The sequence below is a fragment of the Lagopus leucura genome, unplaced genomic scaffold, assembly GCF_019238085.1.
Source record: "Lagopus leucura isolate 7727_CA_CO unplaced genomic scaffold, USGS_WTPT01 Super-Scaffold_100034, whole genome shotgun sequence".
In the NCBI taxonomy this organism is placed as follows: Eukaryota; Metazoa; Chordata; class Aves; order Galliformes; family Phasianidae; genus Lagopus; species Lagopus leucura.
In genome coordinates this window covers 1,650,426-1,669,930 of record NW_024962283.1, presented here as the reverse complement: position 1 = coordinate 1,669,930, position 19,505 = coordinate 1,650,426, and the positions used below count along the sequence as shown (strand labels likewise).

Here is a 19,505-nt window from a genome sequence, read left to right as displayed (position 1 = left end):
TGTGTGCAGTTGGAGCTGCTGCAGTGTGGGATTTCTTGGGGCTGAAACTGAGCTTCTCATGGGGTGAGGCAGAGCTGTCTGTCACCGGGCTGCAGAGGGGAAGGTGTTCAGTCAGGGCTGTTGTGCTTTGCTTTGGTATTGGAAATGTGCTCTGCCTTATGCAAAAAAAAAAAAAAAAACTCATAAAAACTGCCAAAGTGTTACAGCATAGCTGCACAGAAAGTTGCAATTGTTCAGGGGGAAATAAAAGCTGAGGCAGTGACATCAGGCATCTCTCAGCAGACGTGGCCCATTAGCAGGCAGTGCCTTATCTCACCGCTGGCCCAGAGGAGGGCTGGGAGCTGCTGAGTGTTTTGTAAGCACCTAGCAACCCCCCAGCCTTCCCTGGGCCCACTGGAGGTGGTGGGAAAGAGGCTCTTGCTTTGCTCTGTGGACGGAATGAATGACGCCAGAGGAGCACGTCGGGAATGGGTACTCCCAGCTCGTGGTATGCGAGGACACGGTTGTTCCAGGATGTGAGAGCACTGTTCCAGTTTGCATTCATCCATTTAACTCTATGTTCTATATTGCTGTGATTCTGACTGAAGAATATCCCGATCCCAGGCTAAAGCAAAACCAGCCTCGTGGCACAGCCTCGCTGCAATCGCTCCCAGGTGCAGGCGAGTCCTGCCATTGCATGGATTCATCCAACATGATGTTTTGGGTTGTTTTTTTTTTTGCCAACTACAAATTCTACAGCAGAAGCAAGACAAATTGCCATAATATTCAGAATAATGTGTTTGGACCTTCCAATTTTTTTCCTCCAGTGAATGAGCTGGGGCTGCAATAAGCCAGGATGAACTCTGCCAACGCCGCCCAAGCAAACACACAAGGGGGCACAAACAGCCCCCTGGAGCAAGGTGGATCTTTAAATACGGTTTTATTTCAGGTTTGCTATTGATGCACAAACAGCAGAGATCGATGTTTAGTATACATGGTATACACAAAGCAGCCAGTACAATAGGCATCTCCATCCTTTTGCTGCACACTTGGCAAAAGAACTGCACTCAAGAAGTCCCTCCCAGCCCATCCTTCGCCCCCATCGGACAAGGATGACAGTTCCTCGGTGGCTTGGAAACCATCGATTTGATGGCAAGACGCAAAGGGCAGCTCCTTGGAGCTCTGTCCCCAAACGAAAGCACTGCAGGCTCGGCTATGCAGGAAAACTGTCCAGAAAATGGATGATGCGTTCATGGGAATGTAGACCTGGAAGGGATTTCCTAGAACATTAAATCCCGTCCCCGCTGTGCAAAGCAACCACAACATCTGCTCCTGGCTCTATCAAGCATCGCGGAGACCAGAAATATTATTGTGCTCAAAAAAGAATTACACAAATCTAGGAGGGTGGGTCTGCAAACAGTATCACAAGAAATGTGCTAAGCTGGTGGGAAAGGTCTCCACGAGAACGTTTGTGCTGTTCCTTGGGACCCTTCTGACCACTGCTGGAGGCTTGGTGGAGCATGAAGAGCTTCCACATGTGCTGAGCAGACTCCAAGCATCTCACTGCTGAGACAGCAGCCTACCCAAAAGTTGGGGTCGACCCTTCTGCTCTTCCCAATAGTGACATATCTCGGTCAAGAGGTCCATAGCAAGCTCCCTCCAAGGGACCTTCATCAGTGGGAAAGCAAAATGTGAAATGATCCTTGATGGTTTGATCTGAGCAGAAGGCTTATGGTGGAAGGTGTGTGGCAGGGTTGTGATGAGGTAAGACAGCCTGCAGACACTGCAGAGGTATGGAATGAGCCCTAGCACAAAACCCAGGAGGATGCAGCTGGTTGTGGATGCTCTGCAGGAGCAGGAGGATCAGAACAGCCCCAAATAACTCTGAAGCTTGGAATGGGGCAGGCAGCAGAGTGCCTGGGCATGGCATGCTGGCCCTGTGAGCACCATTTCCAGAGCAGAGTCAAGCACCAGCAACAGGCAGGGATGCTCCCGGGCACCGCACTATGATGCTACAGTACAGTTGGTCATTTCTGCAATTACTGCTCACATTGAGCCTCCACTGTGATCCCTTTTAGTCCCAAAGAGCTTTACACCCTTCCCTGCACCAGGGTGTAAACGAGCATCAGGCTGTGCTCTGGGCACCCATTTAGCCAAGAGCCAGTCTCAGCCTCCCCAGAGCACCATAGGAAAACCTTAGCCCCAGGAGGGGCTCTGCTGGAAGCAATGCTATTCCCTCCATGCCAGGTTTGCATCCAGCACAGGGAGCATGTTAAACAACACAGAGTTAAGCACCATAAAGTATACACTGGTCAGATCATAAACATGAGGAGAAAATGAGAATCAAGCCACCACCTCCCAGCCTGGCACTTGGGATCCCCGTTGACATGCACACAGCTGCAAAGGCTTGCAAGCCCTGAAGGTAACAGTCCCTACAAAACCCAGCACCCTGTTGGGCAGTACAACTTGCCATCATTGTGTAGGTAAATTGGCTTGGTCCCACGCAGAAAATCGGGGAAGGGGGAGGTAGGCTTGGCCCTGGGAAGACAGGGCAGGCGTTGTCTGAGCCATGCGGGGGTGTCTCCTCTGTGTGTCCTTGGGGCCATCCTGGCAGTGATTTCCGTCTGTCTGTCCTCCGGCTCCCAGCCGTGGGTCCCTGTGTGTGCGGCAGCTTCGAGGTAGGTTGGTTCCTGCTCACCTCCGAGCAACCTGCTCGGTGAAAGCCCTCTCATCACCTGGTTGTGCGCCCTTCCCCGCACCCAGGTCCCTTTATTTTTCGTTTGTTTGTTTTCCCTTTTTTACCCTATGTGCTATGGACATCTCCCCTTCTCCCAACCCATGGCCGCTGCCCGAGAAACACCATGTTCATCCTCACTGGCACAGCTCAGCATGGCCTCAAGGTGCAGAAATCCAGCTCCTGCGGCTTCCTCCGAAAACTGCAACTCTCCCGGGGCAGCAGTCTCCCACCGGAGGCCACGCACTTCAGCATCCTCCTCTTGAAGCCTCTCCCACAGCTCTTGGAGCAAGGAGCCCACGGTCCCGCTTCCCAGGCCGGGCAGGGCTCCCCGCATGACCGCACCTCGACCGGCCTTTGGGCAGCCTCGCACTCAGAGGCTGGGTGGCCATAGGAGTCATGGCAAGCCACCGCTCGCTTCTGCAGCCCACTGCCACAGGTGACAGAGCACGCCTCCCAGCCGCCCGCTGCCCACTTGTAGGAGGGACGCTTGTAGGTCGGCCTGCCCCCATCCAAGCGGTTGGACAAGCTGAGGACGCTGTTGTTGAGATCCGGAGGAGCTTTGCCCTCCTTCTTGTAGGAGGTTTTGTCATCCTTGCTCTCCTTGGGGAGGTAGAAGGAGTAGCGCACCCGGGGAGGGGTCATTTTCCCCACGGAGAGCACCTCCAAAGTCAAGGGCTCCTGGATGGGTTTGAAGGCTTGCAGGCTCTCAACAGCGGTGCCGGTGCCGCTGTACCGCAGCACGCTGCCCTTCACCATCAGGTCCCGCTCCACGGCCGAGACGATGAAGTGCCCGTTCAGCAGGTACTTGCCCTGCCCGTTCTTCAGCGCCAGGTAGTTGTCGTCGCTGATCAGCCCTTTGTAGCCCCGCTGGCGGATGTCGATGTTGGAAGCTCCGGCGGGGATCACCACCACGAAGTTGTAGCCGTGCCTGGAAGGAGGAAGCAGGCAGGACGAGCCATGAGGCACGGAGCTGCAGGTGTCCCCATCTCCCACCCGCTGCGATGGCAGCAGTTCCAACCCTAAGCTTATCTCCTCCATCCCATGAAGATTTATTTCTGCTTACTGAGTTTCATCTAGGCTGTGCTCACCCAGACACGAGAAGCTCAGCAGTGTGGCTGTGCCAGAGCTGGCTCCGTCACTAGAAGCCATGGGCTTGTTAGCATGCACTACTACTTCAGAGCAGGCACTTTGGAGGATTTGATCGTCACCATCCCCACCACCTTCTTGTGTCCACCCTACGGGAGAGAAGAACTCACATGTGGTCCCCCAGCACTTACATGGGTTTGGTGAATAAGCCCGAGACCTTCTTGCAGCTCCTATTGTCTCCTCCACATACACTGCACTTGTCAAATTTCTTCTTGGAGCCCAGCTTCCCATCACAGCCAGCTTTGATGCATTTGCCCTGGACGCAGACTGAGGTGGAGTCTGGGGAGCACGGGGTGCCATCCACGACCTGCAGGAGAGCGAGCAAGACAACAGCTGTACCCTGCATCACCCCACAGTCGTCCCACTGCAGCCACTCAGCATCAGCCCAGCAGGACCTCAGGAGGTGCTGGCATGTAACGTGCTCACTCTCTGCTTTGCAATTGGGCATTCTGGGGTCACTGAGAAGAGCCATGCAGTACTGCTTCCTGCTTCTGCTACATCACTGTCTTTATGCTAATGCAGTGGGGCTCCAGACCAGGAGGTGAACCACTTCCTCAGTGCAATAACTATCATCCTCTGCTCCAGCCTCTCAGCAGGACCATAGGCATACCCTACAGGCAGTTCTATGAACCCAGAGGAAGTCCCTCCACGAACCCAATCCACCACTGAAGAAAATAAGTGGATGCACACGCGCTGATTCAACCCAGCCTGATGGATTCCCATCTTTTCTAACCCACAAAAATCCATCTGTCCACCAAGCACAGACAATTGCTTCATGCACTGGAGTCCTCCTGCAGCCCCCCCAGCCCTCACCAACCTTGGGTGCCAGCACATAGAAGTACCCCGTGCCATTCGCCCGGCAGATGAGCTTGCATTTGTCCCGGGGTGAGACGCCAGAGTACTTGGGAACCCAGGAGACGGAGGCAGTGAGGCGGTTGGTGCTGTGGCCGTAGCCATTGAATGCCTCGCACTGCTCTTCTCGGAAGCTCTTTCCTGGCACTGAAAGGAACACAGTGTGCATCAGACGGGGCACAGACCACTGCCCTAGGGCAGGTGTTACTGCTTGTTAGGGGCGGCCGTGCAAAGCCAGCAGCCTCAGCGCAGCAACTCTGAAAGATTTTGCTCCTTGCACAATGCAGTGACACAAGGATGCCAGGGAACTGCAAATGGCAAGGCCACCTCTGACATTTGCAGGGGGCACATTTAGGGGCATGTTTCCACCGTGTTTCCAAGCGCTTTGAAACAATCAAAGAACTTGACATTTGGAGATTGGCTCTCCTCCACCCCACCCAAGGAGCTGTGGCAAGTCTGGGGTTTTGGTGTGCTGGCGGCTCGACTCTGCCGGAATTCAGCTGGTCTGGAGATGCAAGCAGTGCCTCTGCAGTGGGTTGAGCAGAGGATTCACAGCTGCAATCAGCTCATCCCACTCAGCTCACAGGCACCAACACGCACGAGAAGCCAGGCTCCCCTTTGGCTCAGCGCCTTTTGATGACAGGTCATGAATTTTGGCAAGTTTTGCCCTTACCTGCAGCCGAGCAGGGCTCCAGGTTGCAGGAGCGGTACTTGACGCGGACGCCCTCGCAGTAGGAGCCCCCGTTGGCAGGCACAGGGTTGGTGCACTCGCGCTTGGCCAGCTGTACCCCACCGCCGCACGTCCGCGAGCACGTGCCATAGGGCGCCCACTTGGCCCAGCCGCCATCCACCTGCAGGGACGTGGCACAGCGTCATCTGCTGTCCCCTTCCCTCATGGCTTCCATCTCTGCCCCTCTCTGGACTCACAGCTATCCTTTTGCTAGATGCGTTTGCAAGCAAAACCTGCGGGCTTGCCTATCCCAGATCTTCTATGGGACGGGCAGAGCAGCATAGCAGCATCCAGCCTGCTTGCACTGTCTATCCCTGCTCTCTCCTCACCTTCCTCCATTATTGTCCCTTTGAAGGACCCTGCTGGAGACTGCTCAGCCAGCACCCATGCAGAAGTGCCAAGCGATCGTCTACAGGGCATTTTTGGACTCGCAGGTACTCACCCTGTACTTGCTGACGTTGTGCCTCTCCACGCAGGCTCCTTTCAGGCAGAAGTGTCCCTCCCCACAGCCGGTGCCATCAGCCCAGGGGAAGTGCCGTGTCTGGCACACGATCTGCCCGCGTGCTTTGCCAGTGCACCAGAGCTTGGCACAGTACTGCATGTAGGGGCAGGGCTTGGAGCCCACACCGAAGGCCAGCTCGCACTGCTGGTTCAGGCTGTAGCTCGTCCCCGGCAGGTCCTCGGGCAGCGGGATGGGGTTGGAGGGCTGGTCCAGCAAGCAGTCTCCTGAGGAAGCAGGGAGGGGAACATTGAGCCGGTCCTCATGGGACTGGAGCTACCTCGCATTCAGCCCCAGCTCAGCCCACTGAAACACCACTCAGCTCTCTGTTTCCTTCTCGATTTATTGGGAGAGCAAGGAGAAATTTGCTGCCTACCCCAACAGCCTGTCCCCATCACCATCGCAGGGATAAGGACAGCGTGGGGACAAGGATAGGAGAACAAGAAGAGCTCACCGTGGCCGCTGTCAAGGAAGTCGGTGATGATGGCAGCACTGCAGGCTGACCAGGGGTTGGCACGGTCAATCTGGATGAGGGTGGGAGACATCATGTGGTTGGTCTTCAGCCGGCCAAAGACCTCCTCACAGGCCTTCACGTTGTCGTGGGGCATGTTGAAGACGTGGCCTGGGAGATGGAAAGGGGGAGAACGTGAATAATCCCAGTTGGCATTGCTCTGTGCAGAGGGGGAAACTGAGGCAAGGAGCATGGTATTCCTTGTAACAACTGCAAAGGCTGTGGGCAGCTCAAGAGGAGGAGGAGCTGCCTGGGGAAGCATAGAGCTTGCAAAAGCCCTGGCTTGAGCTGAACATGGATGCTGGGAGCTGCAAGACAGGCACATGTGAGCCACCCTGACTGCAGCACCCCAAGCCTTTCCAACATGCTCTCCCATCTGCATCATGGATGGCCATCATTTGAGGAAGGTCTAAGGAAACCTCAAAGAAGAGGAGATCAGAGCTCTTCCTTCACCCTGCAGGACCACACAAGTGTCTCCAGAAGTTGTTGCGCCCTCAGCATCCCTCTCTGCTATTTCAGGATTCTCAAATTCTGGAAACCCAGCAATCACAACAGTGATGCCTTTCACTTTCTCAGCCCTTTCCTCCCCCCAGCTGAGGTGGAGTTTCCCCTCTCCGGATGCCTGTCATTGTCTGGCCTTCCGTAGGCTGAACTGGGGCTATTTTGAACTTTGCTGCTGCTCCTGATTACTAAGCAGGGCTGGAGGATGAGGCTTGGTGACACTGAGGACATGAGGCAGGGCAGCACAACCCTCTGACCAAAAATGCGATTTCTCTAAAAATGCAGGGCTTGTGATGCACTGCATCCCCCCAGTGTTCTGGGACCCAGAGCACCCCGTCCCATGCAGAGCCCCCAGGCATGCCTTACCCAGCTCATGGGCCGTGGTGAAAGCTGAGGGCAACCCATCGTCCTCAATGACGGAGCAGCTGCGCTTGGGGTCACACATGGTGCCCACGTCGGCCATGCCCAGCGTGTCACAGGTGGTGGCACCGCACAGGTCCTGTGGAGAAGTAAGGGGTTAATCTTGGGGTTGGTACTTGGTCCTATTCCCACTGCAGCCCCTTTACCCCTGGAGGACCCGGCCCCAGATCTGCTGGGCAGGTGTCAGTTGCAGAGAATGGGGACCTCGCAGCCCCAGGGCGCAGAGGAAACACAGAATCACAAAATCATTCACCGTGCCCACTGACAGTGTTCCTCAGTGCCACGTCTCCGTGGTTCTGGAACACCTCCAGGGATGGTGACTCAGTGGCATTTTTGCATGTGACCCTTTTGTTACACACAGCATCCTCCTGCGCCTTCGGTGTCAGCGTTTCCTCCAGGCAGGGTGGAGCCCATTTCGGCACAGAGGAGCCAGCTTGGCTCCGTCCTTCTGTGAGCTCAAGGTCTGGACCCAGACAGGCCATTGGAAAGACCTGGCCCTGGCTGACAGCTGAGCCATCTCTCCATTTCCTAGTGATAAGAAGCTCCCAAAGCAGGCCCAGAATGCTAAGGGAACTGCTCCTGTGTCCTCAATGACAACTGATGTTTCTCCAGGAGCAAGCAAGCCCAGCTGATGCAATGAACCAGCCCAGACCCCAGCACCACAGGAGGATGCCACCCCCAGCATCCACAGGTGCTACTGCAAACCAAAAGCTGCTGGCTGAGGACATGCCGCAGCCCAGCAGTTAACCTCAGATGCTCCCATCCCTCCACTCCTCTCCAAGAGATATTGTGCCAACCCCAAAGGCAGCACTGCCCATCCTGGGCTCAGCCAAACCCTGCTCTCATCCACTGCCGTGTTCTCCTGGATGGGCAGTGCTGTGATTTCTTCTCAATCTGCAATCACTGCCTTTGGCCAGCACACCCCAAAGCAGCACAGCAGGGTGGATGGATCCCTGCAGCTTCACCCCTGGGGTATTTCATCCCATGGAGCTGTAGTGGCAGCTGTGCACAGGGCAGGGAGAACCGCTGCAGCTTTCCACATGAAAAGAAAACGTAAGGGACTGTCCGGGTGCTCCCATGCTATAAATAAGAGTGATTCATGCTCAGCTCCCAGCCAGCCAACGTTCCTGTGTTGCTAGAAACCTCACAGGAGCCACTCTGCCAACATTTCCAGCAAGGTTTCCAGGCTGAAGGCATTCCCATGTAGGCAGGTTCAGCTATCGGTAATGGCCCCAAGAACGCCAGAGAGCCCCGGCCAGAGCTGAGATGGGTTTAGCAGCAGCTGCAGGGCTGCAAAAAGCAGACAGGACCGCTCTCGTGGGAGAGGAGCAGCCGAGGCATGGGGTGTGGGGCTGGCAAGGTGCTGTGAGGTGGTGAGGAGGCTCCAACAGCTGAGCCCAGAATCCATCCTGGCTGCTGTGGCTGGTGGAAAACCCTGTCTTATAAACAGCTTCAACTCTGCTTCACAACAGCTTTCCGCATCCACTGGGACCCCATTGAATCCCAGGTCCTGTCTCATGCACAGTATCCCCATCCCGCAGTGGGAACCAGCACATCCCAGCCAGCGTGAGGTCCAGAGCTACACCTGGCCGTGAGAAGGATGCCACAGTGCCAGCGCTGTGGGTTTGGAGGTGACGTGGGGTGCATGGGGTGCCCCAGGGAGGTGAGGAGGAGCAGCCACTCCCTATTCATTGCTCTTTTAGGAGTTCCTGTTTCCTGGCCGGCACAGAGAGCTGTTGGCTCCCAGCCCAGCACCTGCGCTGACACACTGACCCACTTCTCATTCTCAGCCAGCCTCGCCTGCTGGCTGTGGGGCTGCAGGAAGGAGCAGCTCTTTGTGGGGCATTCCATCACCCCCCTGCCCGGGCTCAGAACCCAATTCACAGCCCCAGGGGAAGCAGCTCTGGGCTCTAATGAAGGGGTCCTAAAACCCCTCAAATGTATCTCTGGGGCTGAGGGAGTGGAATGGGAGCAGCAGTAGGGGAATGGGAGGAGGGCAGGGAAGGAACTCCTGGGCGAACACCAGGATGGGAAGAGGGCTACCCAAGCACTGACACCTGGCACGTCCTCTGTGTGCAGACGGCCAGAAATAAAACCAGGAGCCCTAGCTTCATCCCTGGACACCTTCCAAAGGCTGTTCTTCTTGCAAGCTTCTCGAGATGGTCTGCAGGTCACCTGAGGGGGATCCCTGTGGCTTTTACCTTCATTCCCATGCTCAGAGGCCAAGGCCATCACACAAGCGCTCTCCCAACTGTCGATGCTCCCCAGTGCATGTGTCCAAAGCAATCCCAAAAATGTGAGCTCCTCAAAGTGCTGAAACTGTTGGGTTTCTAAACTCCCCCGTGATGCCAAGCTACTGCGAGACATCCTTTGGTGCAATATCCCTTCAGCTGATGGCAGGCTCAGCAAGCCTTTGCTGTTACAGCTGGTGGACATCAAGGTTGGGGATGATGAAAATTGCGGTCAAACGTTTCTCTGTGATTTGCAACATCATTTCCAAGGGGCATCAGCAGGATGAGTGCTCTGCAGTCCTTCCAGCATGCACCAGCTCAGGTAGGAAGGCAGAAATCCCACGGCACATCCACACCACCCAGCCGAGCAGCACTGAGCTCCCCAAAGGCGAATCCAAGGTCTGGCGCAGGGAGTGCAGGCAGTACAGCCCATCCATCAGCAACGCGTTGACACAACTGGAAACTGCCGATCAACCGAGCTCGAAGTGAAACTTAAGTCGGGGTCTTATGTAACAGCTTTTTGGCAGGGAGATAAGCTCTGGGGTGTCGGGGGACCACAGATGGATGCGTTCAAGGAAGGCAGATGTCTCCTTGATCGTGTGCCTTTGCATGGAGCTTGCCTTGGGATTTCAGAAATGGATGGCTTAGCAATGTGTAAAAAATGCAGCCCGGCCATGCTGCATGCTGCAGGATGGAGAGGCTGTCAGATCTCTGGGACCAGCTCTGTCCCACGTGCAGCTCCGCTGACCTCACCAGGCTTCCACCAGCCACGGAGCTGCCTCCTCCCCTTCACAGCTGGCTGGTGCAGGCAGGAGCAGCTCCAGCAGATTTACACCCGGCCAGGGGATGCAGCCCCTGCTGGGGCCGGGGTCTCACGTCCCACACAGCATCACTGCTGCTAACACGTGCTGAGTGAGCTGGAAGCTACGCCCTTCCCACCCACGTGTGCTTGACTTGGAAAGAAGTTTTGGGAATGGCCTCAGAATTGCTGAGCAGAGTTCCTGACCTGTCCCTAATCCAAAGACATCTGGGCAGGGACAGGGGAAAGAGAAAATGCAAACTGCCACTGCTGGCCAAACCCGCTGTGTTTGGGGTGAAATGTGACTGTGTCCCCTTGAAAGGGGTGCATCCTCTTCCCCTCCCTACAGCAACTGGGGGCTGGTGCTGCTGGTTGCCTATCATGGTGACATTTCTAGCAAGAAACAAGGGCAGCACAGCAAAGCCTCCTTGCAGCCCAGCAGGGATGCAGCAGGCTCTGTTCCCTGGGCTGAGTGCTGGCTGTCCTTCCAGCCCTGAATTCAGTCCACGTGGAGCAGCCAGGGCAAAGAGGAGAGCTCCAGGTTCTCAGGAGGACCTCGTGCATGACTCAGAGGAAGCAGGGAGAGGCTTTTTCTTGGCAGGTGTCACTGCCCTGCTCAGGCCCTGCATTTTGGGTGGCAGAGCTGGCTGCCAACGGGGGGCTGAGTGGCAGTTTCATGAGTGCATGGGCAACCTGCCTCTGTGCACCTCCTGGCCTCGCTCCCCTGTCAGATTTCTGCAGTGCTGACTCCCTCCCAACCATCCAACCCAGACAGCGAGCTCCTTGGGAGAGGGGTGCAGGGTGGTAGGGACACAGGAGGGGTGGCAGGGTGCAGGACACCTGAAGGGGAGGAGGGCAGCCCTGCTGGGTCGTCCACCCTTCCCCAAGGATCCGCACCCACCTGCTTGGTGAAGAGGATGGCGGTGTCCCAGTACTCAGGGTGCTTGTCGCTGACTTTGTTCCACTTCTTTTGCCAGGCACAGAAGTTGCGCAGGGTGAGGGCGGCATTGCTGGTGACTTTGGGCCCTTTGTCGTCCTGCCCGATGAGGAGGAACTTGACGACGGAGATCTGGATGGGGTTGCGGATGCTGGGGTGCTTGTAGAGGCGGGCGGCCGTGGCCATGAGGGTGAGCAGGTAGTGCTGCAAGTCATCCCCGTGGAACTTCACCATGGACTCATCGGCCACCACCAAGGTCTCCACGTATCGGGGCACGGAGGCAAAGCGTTTGGTTCTCCCTCCTGCCTTCCCCCCGGCCGCTCTCCCCCGGTATTTCTCCAGAGCCTGCAGCACCCCCGGGGTGAGCCCGGAGCCCACCGCGCAGCGCGACGCGGAGGCACCCAGCGGGTGGGCAACGTTGCGGCGCTGCAGGCGATGAGCCCCGCCGTGCTCCGCTCCCGGCAGCGGGCTGATGGTGTACTCGGCTCCCCGGTAGCCGAAAGCCCCCCGGAGCCCCCCGCAGAGGCTGAGAGCGGCGAAAGACTCTCGGTCGGCGTTGACATCCCCCGAGTAGAAGCAGTGGCGGAGGTGATGGGGACGGGAGGCACCGGGCGCGGAGCCCAGGTAGTGCGCGGCGAAGGCGGGGGCGATGAATCCGGCGTCGGGGGAGAGATGCAGGTAGAAATCCTCCCCGAAAGCCGACAGCTGGAACACCACAGCCTCGGCGGGGCCGCGCTTGAAGTAGGGCCGCCCGTTGATGTCGGGGTCGAGGCGGAGCGGGGTGACCACCGCCGTGTCCCCCGGGGGTGCGCTCAGCGCGCGGGCGCCCAGCAGCAGCGGCAGCAGCAGCGGCAGCATCGTCCCGGCTCACATGGGGGGAGAAAGCAGGAGCCAGTCCCTGCTGCTGCTGCTGCTGCTGCTGCTGCTGCTGCTTCCTCCGTCCCTCCTTCTTTTTGCTAAAACTCGGCTGGAGGGAGCGGAGCGGCCGCTCGAGCCGCCTGCCCCGCCACTACCTGCCTTCTGGGGCGCATCGCCTTTATATACAGCGGGGCCGGGGGGAGCGGGGCGCGGCTTGGCCTCGCAGCAGCCACTCCGGTGCGGGGGGCCGGGAGCGGAGCGGGGCCGGGAGAGGAGCGGGGCCGGGAGAGGAGCGGGGCCGGGAGAGGAGCGCTCCGCCCGGGAATCGCTGCCGCCTTCCCCCGGCGCCTGCGGGAAGGGACGGAGGAAGCCGGACTTTGCACCCCGGCTCCGTGCCGCGGAATGGAGGGGGTTCCTTACCTACCCGCGGGGCTGAAGGAGACTGCTGCAACTCGGGGAGCTGAGCGGGGGCCGGGCTGGGAGCTAGAAAGGTTTTGAGGTGGGTCTGTTCAGCAGGATGCGCTGGTCGGGGTCTCTGGGATTTGCTCTTGTTCTCCTTCAGGAGTTCAGTACGGAGATCGGTGGGCTTCTGCTGTGAAACACCACGTCTTGTGTTACGCACCAGGGTACCCCAGAGCTCCTCTCTCTCCAGGACCAGCGCATCCCACGCTGCCCTGCCCCAGCTCCATCACAGGGCTTCAACCAGGTGGTGCTTCCAGCTGCTCGGCAGGAGCGCAGCCTCCCTGCATCCCCAAGGCCACCGCAGGGTGCACACAGGGAGTGTTAGCATCCAAAGCGTCTGCTGAGAGCCCAGGGCATGCTGTAAGGAGTGTAAAGGAAGAGAGGGGTTTCCTCATAGCCACTAAATGCACTGTGATCATCAGAGCAGGGCCTGGGGCTGCGAGGGAGCTGAGGTTGCTGATGCTATCAGGGGAAAGAAGCACCTCATCATGGATGGAATCCAGTAGAGGAAGACAGCTAAAGGGAGAATGATGAAGAGGTCTCAGCATTTGTCTGAGGCCAAGGACCAAATTTACTGCCAGTGATGAGCACGCAGACACCGGGACAGGCTGCATGGGAAGGTGCCCAGGTGGGTCTCTATCTGCTGCTCTGTTTCCATGCAGGCTGATTCTGTGCCCAGAGGGAAGCACGGACTTTTCCACTCCCAGGCACCCGAGGCGTGCACATCCTCACAGCCTTTCCAGCAGTCTGGGTTTGTTTAATGGCAAATTAAGGCCCTGTTGCAGAGACACCGGTTTTGATGTGATTTCAAGCCTCAGCAAAGGCTGCAAGCACAGCTTGAAAATGCGTGTGTATATGAAATACAACCCAAGGCATAGACACAGAGCTGGCAGCCTGGCTCATTTTGGTGCCAGCACTTTCCTGTGCAATGCTTTCTCACCAGGCTGTGCTCAGTTGTCCCTTATCCCTGCAGCTGAAGTGGGGTCCCAGATTGCACTCAGTGAATCAGAGAGTTTGTCTGCTGGACAAAATGCAACATGCCCCAGGATGCTGGTAGATAGCACGGGCAGAACAGTGAGTAGGGATGAAGGGGAAAAGTGCTGACATGGGCATGGACATCCTGCAACACCGCACCTTTCAAAGGGGTGAGTTTACCCCTGGAGACCAGGGAGAAGGGCAGAGGGCACAGCACAGGGCTGTCACGGGGCAGGAGCTCAGGGGGTCTCGGCCCACAGGGCTGGCAGTGAGGAGCAGATGGAAAAAAGAGCAAAAGGATCCCCACGAGAGCACCCTGGCTCCAGGTGCCACAGCCCAGGGTTACTCATCATTGCGTCTGGTAGTTTTTCTCCAGCAGCAGAGGATGAGTCAAAGAGAACTGGCAGGACTTTATCTCCAGCCTGCAGAACATCTGACTGCATCCTGATGGGGAAAGCAGGCAGAAAATGTGAGTGGCTTGGATCTGGCTGAGCTGGGACCCACTCCATCCCCTGAGAATGGCTTTGGGCTGTTGCTGTGTACAGTGTCTTTGGGGTCAGAGGGAAGTGATGCAGCTCAGCCCTCTGCCCTGCCCTCACTCTTTCCTGGGGCATCACTACCCACAGAGCTTTGTTTGCCAGGTTCTGCTGCCTTCCTTTTCCTGCCTGTGGTTCATGGGAAAGCTGTGGATTCCACGGAGCACAAACTGCCTACAGGCAGCTCTTAGGGCACCTCTTCTGCAGGCAGCCTGGGGCTGCTGGCATCCCACAGAGCACTGCAGACAAGAAGCAAGGCATTATTTTTCATTTTTCCCCTATCTCAAGGACAAGATGTGGACAAACCCCCTGGTTGCATTGTCTGCTCTGAGGCACGAAGGGGAACCCACAGGGGAAACATCTCTGTTGTGTCTCCTGCCAGTGCAAAGGGGCAGATGAGAGAAAGCAGACAGGGCCAGGGCTGGTGGGGGGCAGCAAGATGCTTGCTGCTGTGTGGAGGAGCAGGGCAGTGTGGGACACCCCAGCAGTGGGACGGCTGCCATGGCCTGGTGAGGTTCTGCAGGGCTGCACCTGGCTGCTGCCCGAGCTGAATGGAAATGGAAGGGATAGAGATGACCTAAAGAAGAATGAAGAGAGGTGAGAGATGCCTTTTGACCTCACAGATACCAAGATATAAATGCCTCAAATTCTGATCCTACTTTGATTTTTGCCCAGAACCCACATTAAGGTGAATCCCTTCTCACCCAGGCCTCACCCATAGCCCACCCTGACCAGGAAATGCTGATGTGAGCGGTTGGCATCTGAGGATTTCTTCTCCCACCTCCTCCTTTCCTCTCAAGTGACTGTGGGAAGCAACAACTCCTTTTCTCTTATTATTTCCTCATCCATCAATGCAATTCCAGGGGTGAGAAGTCCGAAATAAAAGGTGAGCGAAAAACCTCACACCTCCCCTGGACATTCCTGCTCGCAAAATAAATAAAGATAGATGGGCCAAGAGCTGCACAGCAAAGATAGAAAAGAAGGGTTGCAGCCAGGGGAGAGCTGGCGTTGCGGCCCTGCAGCCCGGGCTCCATCCCAAAAGTTCAGGCTGTGCTCTCCCTGCTCCCCACCACATGGGCAGGAAGGAGGATCCTCTCCAGGGGCTGAAGATGACTCAAAGCGTGTTGTTAAGAGGCTTTCCAGGAAAGAAAGGCCTGGAGAAAAGCTGAGTGTGTCTGGATAGGGTCATCGAGGGAGAGAGCAGCAAGGAACCCGAGCACGTGGAGGAGACCACGTGGCCCACATGGCACCTGGTAAGGGAATGCTGAGAGGCATAGAAAAACATCCTAACAAGTTTTTACCTGATTTCCAGCTGGTGTTGCAGGTCCTGAGGTGTTGCTGGTTCATATATCTAGAAAGCATCCAAAATCCCCCTCTTCCCATCCCCTGGTATTCAAGGCTTGCTCCCATTTAAAGGAACAGGGCCATGGGAAAAGCAGCTTTCATGGGATCATGGAATAGAAACCCAGAGTTGGAAGCACACGTGGGGATCATTGAGTCCAACAGGTTTTTTCAAGGATGCTCTCAAGCAGCAGAAGTGGAAATTTAGGGGAGATAGAAGATGGCCCAATGTATTCCCCCAAGCCAATGTCACATCTGTTATCATTCACACACCGACAGCCCAGCACAAAGGTTTATGAGCCGGGACTACACAGCCCTTATATGATACACATCTTCCCAAGAAGGCTCCATCCTTGATGGCTTAATTAATTAACTTCACGTGATGCTCACAGCACAAATCCATCCACCAAACATGCCTGCACACACCAGGTCTGCAGAAGAGCAGAGATGTGTGTAAATCCAAACCACTGCCCCAGTTCTGCGTTCCCATCAGCTCATTAACATCAGCGGGGAAACAGGGAGGAGAGGGGATTCGTGCCTGGTTTGGAGCTTGGGTTTTGTTTTGTTTTTTTGGTTTTTTGGTTTTTTTTTTTTTTTTTTTTGGTTTATTTTTCATAGAGGAGTGATTTTCGGCACGGCTCCGGATTACTTCAGTGCTGAGGCTGGAATGCCTCCATCGGGGCAAAGCGCAGCTCCGAGCCCGCGGCAAGGCAGCCCTCTGCTGGTGTTACGAGTGATGCGATGCGATACCTTGCGTTGAAAATCCAAATTCAGTTCAAAATAGACAATAAAGACGTGGGTGCCGGCAGGTTGAGGAAGCCGAGTTTGCGTCCTTTGGGGTGAAATCCCCGCGTGCTTTTGCTCTCGGCACCCAGCTTTGCTGTGAGCGCAGCACCCGCCTTTCGTGGGGCCGATGCAGCCCTGCAGCCCTATGTCCCAGCACTGCAGTCGGCTTTTAGAGCCATAGAATCACCAAATTATCTCACTTCTAAGGGGCCCTGTGGGAACTACAGCGCTGCACAGAGGGATGGGTAAAACAGCTTCGTGTGTGGAATGAGGGGTTTGAGGCACTCGATGCTGAAGCAGCAGCACTTGCGAGCCAATGCTGAAGCAGCACTTGCGAGCCACGGGAGCCCTCTCGTGGCTGTGCTGAATGCATTTATGTTGAGATCATCTATTCCTCTCCTTCATTCAGTCGCTTCTCACACCATCTCTCCAGCAAACCCAGCTCAGCAGCCAGATCCCCAAGCGCAGCTCCCAACCTCTGCAGCGAAGGCATTTCCCTGGGGATGGACTGGAAGGACACGAGCCCAGGACCCCGATTTAAAGCTCAGACGAATGTTCCGAGCGAGATTTCTTCCAACCTGCTTGTTTTAAGGGCAAAACGAATAGAATTGGTTGTGGGCGTGCGTCCTTCTGCCCTGCGAGCTCTCCGGGCTGCGGGGCGGCACTGACACCCAGCGGCGATGCTCTGCAGCGGAGGGCTGAGATCCTCGCACTGCTTTCTTCCCATCCTCTGCCCCATGCTGGGATGAGGGCTGAAGGCAAAGCAAAGGGGATGAACGGACCCAGCAGCCTGGCACAGCAGAGCACCGCAGAGATTCCCCAAAGGGTACAACCCGGTTGTACGATGGGCCTCATCCCAGTGGCCAAAAACCCCCTGGAGATGAGCGCTGGGCAGCACGAGCCCAGGGAGACACAGAAGGGCACGGTCACTGCATGGCTGTGCAGAAGGGAAGACGTTTGCAAGATGCGTGATCAAAAGGGTCTTTAAATCACAGTGACTACACTAATGGCTTTCACATGCTCAGACAGCCCTATAGAAATGAAAGCCACAGCCAGCGTTTGTCTATGGGGTGAAGGACACCAGCAGGCCACGCTGCGAGGGTCTGAGGTGTGAAACCCCAGAAAGTGTTGGGGTGCCCCGTTCTGCCTGCAGGAGTCACAGCCAGGTGTGGGTCGCTGCCTTCGAGCTCATAACGAGCCCAATGAGGTTCGTATCGGCCGCAGGGAATTCCAGCTACCGTGTGCTGAGGGCTGCTAATGAAAACCAGAGGTGCCTCAGAGCAAAGAAGCAGCCACGTCCTCCGAGATCAAAGACGCGGCAACGAGAGCGGAAAGCAGGGAATAAATTGCATCCTGTTGGAGAGACGTGCCCTGCATCGCCTGCAGCCTTACCTGGCCTAGTTCAGCGCAGGGGCACCCCTCTGCCTTCCTGCAGCACAGCCCGGCTGTCAGCAGGCTCCTAAAGCAGCTTTAGGGCTGGAGGAGACAGAGGCAAGGCTTGCTTTTGGCTGCTGGTCCTGATTTGTGCTTTTCTGCTGATTTTCAAATGCAAATCTGAACTATGACAAAGCCCCTCCAGCTGCAGCCGGGCGGCTGGGAGAGAGCAGCCAAGGCCGGGTGTTGGGGAAGCACGTTTGATGTGAGGCCTCTCAGAGATGTCCCAGACTGAAGCACACCATAGGTTGTATTTCTTTCCTCCCTTCTCCTCCCACAGCCGCAGAAAACCACACTTTAAAAAGACAAGAAGCAATCAGAGCCTTGGCCCCAGGGAGTGCTGCTATTCGGAGCCTCTGTTTACTATATAGGTAGGGCTGTGGCTTTTAAGTGGAGATAATAATAGCAGAACAGATGTAAATACATCCTCGTGTAGAGGGAGCGCTGCCTGCAGTGGCCAGGAGCAATTTCCCAGCCACAGGAAAGCAGAATTCCCAGGAAGCTGTGATGCTGCTTCACCCATTTGGATCTTTTTGGGATTAAGCTGAGGACAAAAAACAAAAAAAAACCCAAAAAACAAAAGAAAGGAAACACAAACACAAATGAGGACATGGAGCACAATAGGATGTGCCACCCCCAGACTGCAGCAGGGACGTCCCAGTGCTGCACAGGGAGGCCAGGAATCTCATGAAATAATGGGGAAGGAGAGTTTAGGAGGAAAGGAGTCATCTGCATAAGCAGTAATTTCCCTTGCTCCATTACAGTGGGTTGTTCCTGGTGCTAAGCAGGTTCCCAGCCAGGGACAGCGTGTGTCTGCCCATCTCCCAACGTTTGCCACCTCTGTACAAGGGACAGTTCTGCCTGGTGTGCAGTCTGAGACCTTCATACTCAATGACTGCACGTGGATGTGGAGATATAAAAAATCCAGTTTTGAAAAGGGGAGATATGGGTTTTTAATGAAGTCACGCTTCCCCCAAGCGGACAGCAGGAGCTGGCTGCACTGCTTTATTCTCCCAAGCATTTTCCACCAGTCCGATTTAGCCACTCGAGCCCATTGCTTTGTCCCAGTCCGAGGAAAGCCCATGTGGGCCCAGCTGTTGGGGCACAGAAACCTCCGTGTTTGTCACTTCTGGAGCTCCCCCGGGGCCTGCAGCTCCATCCCTGGCAGAGCAAAGGACGTGGGAACCGCAGGGCCGGCGCTCCCCAGGCACCTCCTGCCCTGCAGGCTGCACGGAGATGCTCTGCAGATGGCAAAGGCCTCGTGCTTTGGAGCCGCGTCCCGCGGAGCACAGGAGGGACGTCCGGGGAGGTGGGGTGGGCTCACCCCGGGGCAATGCCTCTCGTGGTGGGGGGAAAAGCGGCGGCGGGACCCCAAGCCGGGGCAGGACCCCGAGCGGGCGGGCGAAGGTTGCCCTGAAGGGGTTAACGCTGGGAGAGTAACAGGCTGAAGTTGACACTTGGAGGCAGGCGGGGCTCCCGGCGCCTGATTGGCCTCAAACCCCATCCAAAAGTGCTTTTTTTTTTTTTTTTTTTTTTTTTCTTTCCCTTGGTTTTTTTTTTTTTTTTTTTTTTTTTTTTTCTTTCACTTCTCCTCCTCCCCCGGCCTCTGGCTGGCAGGGGAGGGGAGTGGGGAGAACAGCGAGAGATCAAAAATAAACCTCTTATGTCAAAGCCGGGGGAGAAAGTATAAATACAGCGGGCTCCGCAGCCGGCGCGGAGGCTGCGGGGGAGGCAGCGCGGGGCCGAGGGCCGGGAGCCCGGCGGGGCCGGG

At 56.4% G+C, this 19,505-nt stretch overlaps 1 protein-coding gene across 1 annotated transcript; it reads right to left on the bottom strand.

The window, feature by feature from the left end:
- Positions 1 to 902: 902 nt before the first annotated feature.
- On the bottom strand, positions 903 to 12,341 carry ADAMTS15 (ADAM metallopeptidase with thrombospondin type 1 motif 15). The gene is made up of 8 exons (XM_042882460.1): positions 11,307 to 12,341; positions 7,322 to 7,454; positions 6,398 to 6,565; positions 5,887 to 6,170; positions 5,388 to 5,565; positions 4,680 to 4,861; positions 3,994 to 4,169; positions 903 to 3,644 (listed from the first exon to the last, which is right to left on the bottom strand). The coding sequence occupies exons 1-8, from the start codon at positions 12,198 to 12,200 to the stop codon at positions 2,864 to 2,866; spliced, it is 2,796 nt and encodes a 931-aa protein (XP_042738394.1). The 5' UTR covers positions 12,201 to 12,341; the 3' UTR covers positions 903 to 2,863.
- Positions 12,342 to 19,505: the final 7,164 nt, after the last annotated feature.